Source organism: Alligator mississippiensis, chromosome 8 (assembly GCF_030867095.1).
Source record: "Alligator mississippiensis isolate rAllMis1 chromosome 8, rAllMis1, whole genome shotgun sequence".
NCBI lineage: Eukaryota > Metazoa > Chordata > Crocodylia > Alligatoridae > Alligator > Alligator mississippiensis.
The window spans coordinates 79,863,258-79,873,371 of NC_081831.1; the positions used below are offsets into that span (position 1 = coordinate 79,863,258).

General features: G+C 47.0%; 1 protein-coding gene across 2 annotated transcripts; it reads right to left on the bottom strand.

The window, feature by feature from the left end:
* Nucleotides 1–1,568: 1,568 nt before the first annotated feature.
* VGLL1 (vestigial like family member 1) lies at nucleotides 1,569–9,947 on the bottom strand. 2 transcript variants are annotated; one of them, XM_019492794.2, is made up of 5 exons: nucleotides 9,788–9,947; nucleotides 6,440–6,657; nucleotides 5,408–5,824; nucleotides 3,965–4,020; nucleotides 1,569–3,576 (listed from the first exon to the last, which is right to left on the bottom strand). In XM_019492794.2, the coding sequence occupies exons 2-5, from the start codon at nucleotides 6,636–6,638 to the stop codon at nucleotides 3,502–3,504; spliced, it is 747 nt and encodes a 248-aa protein (XP_019348339.2). In that variant the 5' UTR covers nucleotides 6,639–6,657; nucleotides 9,788–9,947; the 3' UTR covers nucleotides 1,569–3,501. The 2 variants fall into 2 exon arrangements, with proteins under 2 accessions (XP_019348339.2, XP_014456384.2); XM_014600898.3 differs by having other exon boundaries at nucleotides 3,965–4,024; nucleotides 9,788–9,945.
* Nucleotides 9,948–10,114: the final 167 nt, after the last annotated feature.

The following is a 10,114-nucleotide window of genomic DNA, read 5'->3' on the forward strand; positions in this document are numbered from 1 at the left end:
CTGCGAAGAGAACAGTGCATCAGGCGTCAGCATCAATCAGAAATCCAGGTGTGGAAAGGAGAGAGGAAGAGCAAGGAACGCTTTCCATCTTCAGTCCAGAGCACTGCTGAAAGGCAGCATTCCTGCAGCCCGTGGGGGACCACTCCGTATCTGTCAAGGAAAAATGCCTCCTTCTGGAAAAAAAAACATTTCTGACCCATAGGAAATCCATTACCAACAGAGACAGAGTGCTACAGTTCCCATTGAGTAGAAGTGAAGCTTTTGATAAAGCTGCAGTGTCTTGGAAAAGTGCATTCTGTCTAAATTCCCACTGCATTTCCACTCTACTACAATGCTCTGCACTTTCTTAGGGGTTTTTTTTTTAATCTTTTATTCAGGGAACTGTAAAAACAAAACTAACACGGAATTGTATGAGCTTGAAGTGATTGCATCTTTCCAAAGGAAATAATATATGCCATTTTTTATACATTATCCCCTCTACCATCACTAGATGATTATATATCTAATGTTAATTGTCAAAAAATCTGCCTAAGGACTCTGGCTTCCCACCTGTTGATCTGTCTTGTGCGTAGGTCAGGAATGGAATCCGTATTTCTAAATATCAATCTCTCTTTTCTCTCCTTTCTGATAATGTAGCACGACGGGGCAGTTTCTCCATCACCACAATGTCATATTTTAGCATGCCGCACTTTCAGTGTGTGTGTATGTGTGTTGGGGGTGGTATTGTGATTCCTTCCCTGTTTGGGCAATAGATAATCTAGCGGTTGGAAACAAGAAGGGTATCAACTTTTAGTTCTGCACAAAGTAAGCTTCCTTTAACTGGAGCATTCAACAGATAAACTAGTGGATTCAGAGGGGATATTAGCCCCCACCACAAGAGTTATTAGTCTAGCTCTGGGCGGTTGTGCCCAGAGCTCACCAAATATTTGGAGCTCTGGGCACAACCGCCACACATGGAAAAAGAAGCCTCTTTCTCCACAGCATCTCCAACGCAGTGCATCACCATTACAAAAATATGGGTTGCATCCTGCCTAGAGACAGGTACCATCTGTGGAGTACTCTATAAAACCTGGCTTTGTATAAAACCTGTATGGAAGATGAATAACCCTCCTGTTCCCATATTTCTTCCCATTGCTCCAACTCCATTTCTTTCCCCAAGTCTCTTTCCCAAGACTTAATTTGCTTCATCTTCCTATACCTCCCTTTCTCTATTAAAGCTGCAAATATTTTAGAAATTAACACTTTCTTTTGAGCCTACATATCTCATGTGCTCAGAAGTGGGAAGTGATCTAAAGTGAGCTGCTTCCTACTTATTACAAAATTTCTAATTTGAAGATACTGAAAAAAGGGACTCTTGCCCAAGTAAAGTTACCACGAATTTTTTGATGAGGTTTCTTCCGTGCTTACCGCTATTTCAGAATCTCATTGTACTGGTGGAACCATGATGGGCGATCTAAGGACTTTTATTAAAAAAAGAAAGAATAGCTAAAACTACTAAAAACTCATTTTAAACACAGCAGCAATGCTTTGTGTCATCCTAGTACAAGACAGAAATGTGTGCAAGCATGTTTTGCCATCATCCAGAGTTGTTTTTTTTATTTAATTGATTCACCAAGCAGGCTTCCTTTACACATGGTTATAAATATTGTATTTCTAGTCTTGACATTCACAAAACTGTTCCAAAATAAATTGCTTTTTAAGAGTATTTAAATACACTGTCACATTTCTATGTTTGGCTCTTAAAGCAAAATCATTTCAACAGTTCCTTTGAGAGGAAAAATCAAGTCAGTACACAACAGGTATTTCAAAGCAGTAACTCAGGTGAAGTCACAACTAAAAGCAATAGGGTTTGACATAGGAAACCTAGGTAGAGTCCTGCAAGTCAGACCATAGCAGGTGGGCTGGCAGAGGATTGCAGCAGACAGCACCCCTCAGGCTGGCTGGGGGCTACAGCCCAGCTGCAGGCGATAGGTGCTGACTGCCTAGGAGGACTAGGCCAGCTGCAGAGGATAATTAGCTAGCCCACAGGAAGCTAAAAGGCTTTTGGGAAGAGGCATGAACAAGAGTGAGACAGACTCTAGCAGGCACAGAGGTACCAAGTTAGCAACAGCAGAACCAAGCCAGGGTGCTCTCATGGGGTCTGGGAAAGTCCCAGGGGCTGCATGGCTGGAAGCAGCAGCACCAAGCCCAGGAGAGGTAACTCATGTGAGAAAGAGAAGGGAGGCTGTGCTGCAGTGCTGAGGGAGCAGCATGAAACCAGCAGCTCCTTCTTGGGCTCTGAGAAGAGACACTAGGACAGTAAGTCACCCCTTTATGAACTATGTTCGTGGACCATTTAAGCTAGCAATTACTTCAAACCTGCCACGCACACCAAATAAGCACTGCAATGTGAATAAAAGTGTGATTTGGCTGCCCCAGGGTGACAAGATGACAAAACTAATTGGACAAAGGTAAAATTGCAGTACCAAAGACAAAACTAATTGGGAAGATGCACCTCACGAGAGAACAGAAAGATGATCTGAGCCTGTAATATCTGTAGGCAGTGTGGTTACCAGGTGTGCATGCAACACATGGGAAGAATACTTTAATGAACTGACTCCTGCAGTGGTCAGTGAGACCCAGCATTACCATGTAATGAGTTTTGATGGCTGGTCAGGTGATGGAAGCTAGGTCAATGGAGTCATTTGGATTAAACCACATTACACAGTGGGGGCTTAGGAGAAGAAACCAGGAGGTTGGAAAAACAAAACCATTCCCCGCTCCTGGTTTCAGCAGCTTTTTAAATTTTATTTATTTAGAGGTTTTCATCTTATCCTAGAAGGATTCAAATTTCTTCCCAGCTGCCACAGTGCTAGTTTGCTAAATTCTGCAGAAGCTCCTTCGAGAGATGTCTGAGGGCAGATCAGAGTCCTAAGATATGTACATACATATATAGCTACACATGGATGTCAGCGTGACAACCAGTGAGTCCTCTTTGCAGGTTCAAAGTCCCAGATCCCTATCTTTTTCTAAAAAGAAAATTATGAAGAGACTTGAACTTCCTTCTACGGCCTGTGTTTCTCCTTCCTAGTCCCCTTGCAGCCATTTTGTTGGGCTACTTGAAACAACATAAAAAGGCAGGCTCCACATCAGGAAGCCAGGCAATATCGGAACACAAAAGTTGTGGGACTAACTTGGCACATCCCTGTGTAACTAGGATAGTACCTCATACCAAAACGATGGCTATCAAATGGGGGAGGCAGGATTAAGAAGTGCTTTGTAGTCTGTAAAAGGATCCCTGTGTACCTCTTCCTTGTAGGCAAATACTTCCTTACACAGGGGAAACCAGGGCTGTGGGGTTTGAAACCACAAAAGCGAGAAATTGTTTGCTGAATGGAAGTAAATCATTTTCATTGACAAAGTAGCAAACAGCATTATGTAGTCTTTCCATTGACCGAGGGTGAAAGAAACAAGCTGGCTGCGATCCAGGCGCTCGATTCACAACTGCAGAGCATGAAAAGTTCAGAGTGCTTCTATGGAACAGAGCAGAAACTCACATTGGCTAAAAGTATAAATCTCGCCTTGTGTTGTGGATACCTGAAAAACAGGGCAACATCATAGAGTCAAACTGTGTACAGGACAGTGTGTGTAAGCTCTTAGAATTTTCTTCTGAAGAAGCTAAAACTTCACCATTTATAATAAAATACATCACTGAGGACAGGCTGGGGCTGGGACGTGGTCCAGACCCCTTGAAAGTATTGCTCACCAAAGCAGCAAGGTGACCACAACCACTTCTCAAATGTGAGACAAGTCAAGAGAGAGAGAAATAGTGCAAGTGTTAATGATCTAGGAATCGAGAGAGTGTGAGTGTGAGTACGCAGTTTAAGGAACCAAAGCAAGAGAGGAATTGCAGCCATAGTTGTGTGTGTCGAATGGAGGCCGTTACGTGTTTTGTGCACGGAGACTTCCCTGTTCCTTTACGTACCTGCACCAGCCAGGCCCATGCCAGGGTTTTCTGAGCCTTGATAGGCGCTTGCTTTTCTTTCTTAAAGAGAGGGGGGAAAAAAAAACCACAAGAGAAAACAATCAGAGAAGATGCTGCTGCCATAGCACAGAACTAAAAGCAGTCTTCGTGCAGGCTGCTTCTGCATGAAACCTTGTGCTTTTGCAGCCCACTCTTTGGGGTTTTTTTATAAATGTAAATAATGGTTGTTAAAAATGTGCCTGAAGAGAGATCTGCTGGTAAGAGCCAGGATTCAAGCTTCCTGGGCCGTCATAGGTGACTGGAGGGAATTTGGGTGCACACAGGACTTGGTCAGTGTGAGCTCAGAAATCCCTGCCTTAGTTTCCCTGTTTGCCCGCAAACAGATGTGGCCACGCAGGTATGATTTCACAAAGTGTGAAAAGTGTTTTGAGATCCTCTGCCAGAGGTGGACTGGAGGTGGCTGGGAAACAGCAAATCTGTCCCCTTGGGATCCTAAATGCTTATGGAAGAGGGGAGTCTAGCATCCACAGGCCTGTTCAGTCCTAAGTATGTTTAGACAGCGGTGCCAGCTAGGCACAGCTGTGCTGATGTGGGTCCCTGTGGAGCAGGCTGAGCTCCTTAGATCTGGCTCAGTGGGTGATTCACTTTAGTTGCCACCTGGACTGCAAACTCCCTGGGGTAGAGGACCCCCGTCTTCACTGTGGGCCCAGCCCACAGGCATTACAAACAGTGATGAAACGAGGACCAGGTTTGCCCGGTGGCTGGGTGTGTTGGAAGCGGTCACAAGCACCGTGCAAACTGCTCTCCTAAAGAGTCTGCTGTATAGATCATTGCAGATTTAAAGCGTTAACATGGGGAACAAAGGACAGACTCATTTTGTGGAACCCCAGGCCTGGCTGGGAGATGGGCATGGCCAGGGGAGGGAAATAAACCTCAAGGTGCGTGGACGTGTTTTTCATGGGTGCTGTGGTTTCTGTTACTATATTCAGAGTATAATTAAGGCCCTGCGCAACAGCCGGGTTTCTCAGACGATCTCTCGACATTCCACCCCTTTGTCATCATCTTCCATCTGCGCTTGGGGCAGCTCCTCACCTGGTTTGAAAGCCACTGGCAGGAAGGGCTCTGTGGGGCACTTGGTTATTTCTAGCAGTGCCCCAAACAGATTATAGTTTACATTAAATATTTGCCATCGACCTTTTGTAACACCAGCAGTAAGGAGCCGTGCAAGGCAGCGCACAGGATGGATTTTTCTGTCCACACTGCATTGCCCAAAATTCCCAAGTCCCACATACAATTGATGGCCTGTTGGAAACACTTTCAGCCCAAGGCTTTGAGCTAGAGGGATGAAGCCAAACAAGCCTGCTTTTGTCACCTTGAGGCACAGTCTATCTTTCCCAGGCAGGGGAATCATCAGGGCAGAAGTGGCAGTAAATATTTCCTTACCTTCCCCAGGAGTTAAACTTTGACTCGTGTTTGGTAACCTGGCAGATCCAGCCATACAGGCAGGGCTGGAGTCTTGCTTCATGACAGGGTCCTGCCTAGGTGCTGGACACCTTTCCTGTTGCAGGAGACCAAGGAGAGAACCATATTTCCCACCAGAAGTTGGTGCTTGCATCACATGCAAGTCAGGAAAGGAGTGGTGATGTCCCGAGCTCACGAGGCCTGGATTGCCTATAGCAGGAAAGTGCCATAAGTCTGCAGGCTGAGTCGGATGACTCTGCAGAATGGGCGGCTGGTAGTCGCCTTGCACAGCAGCAGCAGACAAATTCAGACCAGAAGGAGACACGTTTATAGTAGGAGAGGACTGATATGGCTTGGTCCAGTGAGAAGAGAAATTCCAGGGCTGGGGAGACATGCTATCTAGGTGAGAGAAAGAGAGAAGAGTGTGGACATCTTACCTCTTTTCCAAGGCAAATTCCAAATTACTTCCCAGGGAATATTTGAGGAAAGGGCTGCAGGGTTTGGCTCCAATTGCATTGAAGGAAATTCTGAGACCTTTTAGAAAACAGTTTATTCACTTGGATGCTGTTACTTTTTTAAAAAGTAGCAGTGAATCCATCTGAAAACAGGCTAAGTCCCCACCACATGTACTTGAATACGAATGTCAGGCATTTTGCAGGGCAGCGGGAGCTAGTTGCAAATAAGAATGTAAAGCATGTTGTGAAATTAGGTGAGCATTTTATTTTTTTTAAATAACAAACTGAGTCCCTGTCAAATCTGTCCCATTTGAGAAGAATGGAAACTTCCTTGACTCCTAAAAAAAAGGACCTTGATCCTTTAGCCAGGCCCACAGAAATCCAGCAGGTCCCCACACAGGTAGGCATTAGTGCTTGCCCAGGAAAGCACAAATCTGTGACTGGGACCTTACAAGTATAAAAGCCTGTTTACACACAGGAAGAGAAGTGAGAGAGAGAGTCTGGTCCACGAAGTGCAAACTTCTTTAGCAATTGCACACCTTCATGGGAAGCCACTCACCTTTTCTTAGGTCTTTGTGCTTCGTGCTTAGGTCTTGCGGGATCTTGACGTTGCTCAAAGCTCTCGAGAAGTGTTCGTCGACCACACTGTTGATGTCCCCATGGAAGTAAGTAAATACAACACATTGTGACCCCCATTCTGTTTTCACAGGCTGTTTGCTTTGGCTCAGATTGGCAGCATTTTCCCTGGTTTCTTCCATCCTCAGTGACAATTTGTGCCTGTGGACAAGAGAACAAGGTAAGAGGAGCATTTCTTAACCTGAATGGCTCTGCAAGTGTGGGCATAATCCTCTTCCAGCCGAAGGCAGTGGGACTCTACCAGTTTACCTGTGCATAGATATGGAAAGCTGCTTGCTCCGATTAGGGCAGTGCACAGTGGGGAAAGTAACTGTGCAGGGGCTGGATGAAGCTGGTTAGCCAGGTTGGTCACAGCTTTTCCCCAGGGGCAGGCTCCTGGCGAAGAGAGTCCCCAGGTGAAGAGGGTACATGGCAGGTAGAGGGATGGAGGTATGTCACATACAGCAGATACATCACGCATGTGCAGGATTTACCTTTGTGGGGGGGACACGACGGGACACTATTGCCAATCTGGGTGGTTCTTTTTAAAACAGCACTAGGCCTAGGCTCCATGTGCCGTGCATTGTCATCCAAAACATGGGCTGGGATCCTCTGCCTTCTGGCACTGGGAGCCCCCCCAAGGTGGTCCCTGTCTGTCCAACCTGGCAAAAATGGTGCTGAAGTGTCCTCTGGGCTAGCGCCTGCTCCCCACCCGTTCACACCCACCTGTGATTCAGCAGCCCAGACACTTTCTGTGGCAATCGCCTGACTGTGGGGTGACCAAGAACTTTACAGATGCTGCTAAACTGTCAAAGGCATCGAGTGGTATCATTGGCATTACTATACCCAGGTAAAGAGTCCATAGCAGTCACTAGACTGATTAAAATAGCGCTAGTCAAACACTGCTCACAGCAAGGCAATGGCTGTGCCTGGCTGATGTCAGGCACAATGGCAGAAGCCACTGAGTTATGAATGCGCCTTGCTTTTACTTTGAATGGGCACAAGCTGTTTGTTGGTTGGGATGCTCCACTCGTTTTCTGTTAGTTGTCTGCTGTGTTGGTGATGGCCCGACTGGCTTTAGCTATGGTTGGCAGGTGCCTGCCAGTTCACCTCTCCAAACACACTGTACAATGGGGGCTTTGGAAATCAAATGCACCACTGTAACGATTGCCTTGTCAAGTGTTTATTTCGGGATCCAGTAATCAGAACTGTTCGGGCTGTCTGATTGGGGCTCTCGCATGTAGACGTATATTTGAAGACCTTTTGAAGGGAAAAAAAGTCAGCGTGCGATTCTTCTGCCTCTCTTTCCCCACATTGGCTCATTCCTTCTCCTCCTCTCCATGCTTAGGCTTAGTGCCAGTCTCCACCTCGGAGCCCATCATATGAACTTGGTCTCCCTCCCCTTCTTCCACAGACTTTTCTTCCCTTTTCACATCTTCCTCTGGTTCATCTCATCTCAGTTCCTTGCTCTCCTGCCCCGCAGTGTGTGCACACACACCCTGCCTCATCTCTGTTTCTCCTATCGTGTACCTGGACTGCTGATCGCCCTGACCAGCCGGTCCCAGCGTCCACCACCAAGCTCATTGCAGCCTCTCCCCATCCAGCTCGTGGCCTCTCTGCATTTGAATCAGGTGCTTTCCTCTCCTTTCCACCTGGTGCACCAGTAGAGGGCATTGAAAGTCCGGGAGCGACTATCTCCCTCCTCCTGGTGACTGCACGCAGCATGTCGCAACTGTCCCTGGACGGTACCAAGGGAAGGCCTCGCTCAGTCCCTACCGACTCGGAGTGGATCGTATTCCAGGGAATGGCCCACGCACAGAGCGGCTGGGAAGATGGGAAAGGGGTGAAGGTCGGGACAGCACAATCTTCCAAGAATTTACCCAGCAAACTAGTACATCCCAAGTAAGCATTTGCAAACAGAGGGGGTCCCCCCTGCTAAAAGTAGGCCAACATTTTCACAGGAAGAGCAAAAGACACATTCCTGACAGCAATGGCCAAATTTCAAGTCACAGCAGCCAAGCAGAGACACGTTACAGCTTCAAAGAGAAGCAGCCGTATGACTTGTTTTCAAACAGCAGTACAACGAGCATTTCTCCATCATATTCTCGGAAGCGACTGAAGCAGCAAGCTCAAGCCTTTCCTACATGGCTCAGGAGGAAACGGACAAGTGGCATGGAAAATTCCAGCCTGAAAGAAGGGAGTTCAAAAAGGCGAAGCAGCATACGGGCTCGGCAGAAAGCGCTTCCTACCATGAAGATCCACACGCTATGCGTCTTTTTTTTTTTAAAGCAGTCTCTGGCCTGAAGGACCAGTTCTCTTCCTCACCGCAAAGCCATGATTGCGTCCCTATTCCACCCTGGTTAACTGTACTTGACTTGAAGCAATCTGCTTCTTGGGTAAGAATTTTGGGGCATGTTTTTTGTGTGTGGGTGCAAGCAACTGCCATGCCTCTATCATGTGAAAGGGCTGGTAGTTAAACATTAGGCAGATTATACAACAATTTGTATAGAACGAAAACAACAATCAGTACCTATCTAGGTTTCTACATATGCTTAGTCCAGGATCCAGGTGCTTTTCCAAAGGCAACTTGGGACAACATAGCCCCAGCCCTCAGAGAGAAATAAGTGAGGCCACCTACCTGGTCCCTTAGGACGAATCATGCAGACAGGGGTTGGGGGATGAGGAGAGCATGGGGAGTAGGGATGAAATTGGGAACTGTCTGTCGCACGTCACTTTAATTTCCTACTCTTTCCTCTCGGGAGGATGGCAAAGATGCTGTCTGCACCGCCAGCAGGGCAGGCGGAGCCACTAGAGTTCCTGCCTGCCACATATTGCTGTCAAAATGCATTTAGAAGGAAAGGAAGGACCGAGTCAGGTTGAAACAGTATAAACAGGTTAAGATTTAAGCTAAATGGAGGATTTTTAAAAAGGCCCTATTGAAACCCAATAGGCTTTACAGCTTTTATTTAAAGCTCGATAAATAATGGGAAATGGTACAGGTTACTGTGAAAGACACAGCTTCTCTGGGCAGCAAAGCCCTGGGAACCTGAGTGGTTAACTAAGCCGTAGCTCCCAGCAGCGCTGCAAACCGGCTCTCAACGAAATGTGATGTCTAGTGCTGTCATCTTGTCCTTTACACACTGCTGCTCAAGCACCGTCTGGAAAAAAGTTCCCCTTTCCCAAGCGACACGCAAAACAGCAAGGCTTTTTTACTGAGCTGTTTAGGAAAGGCTTTTGGGGGTGGAACAGGTACCGTACACGTCCGGGCAACCTAGTGGGGGGGGAGTCTTACCTTCACTTAGTGCCTTCCATGGAGTGCCTCTGGTGAAGGCTGTCCACATGCTGGACAGTCCGGCAGCCGTGTCCAGGGAGCCTGCGGTTCTCTTGCTGCGTGGATGTGTGCTGTCTGCAGCGACAGTGGGAGGAGGCAGGGAGTGTTCATGAACTCCCTACTGCTCTCTAGCCTCTAGCTGCGACTGAACTAGGCGTTTCCTGCAGCCCAGCTCCTAGGAATGCATGAAATGTACTCCGACGAGTCAACCAGGTTAGGAGGTTTCAGGAATGAGGAAAATAGGATTTTAAATAGGTTTTGGTGACACTGTGTACACACAAGGAGACG

Excerpts from the sequence above, each read along its gene's own strand:
- VGLL1 (XM_019492794.2), bottom strand. The coding sequence starts at position 6,638 with ATGGAAGAAACCAGGGAAAATGCTGCCAATCTGAGCCAAAGCAAACAG. Across the intron at positions 5,825-6,439 it reads GCACAAAGACCTAAGAAAAG|ATAGCATGTCTCCCCAGCCC; the intron begins GTGAGTGGCTTC and ends TCTCTCACCTAG. Across the intron at positions 3,577-3,964 it reads CATGGGCCTGGCTGGTGCAG|GTATCCACAACACAAGGCGA; the intron begins GTACGTAAAGGA and ends CCTGTTTTTCAG.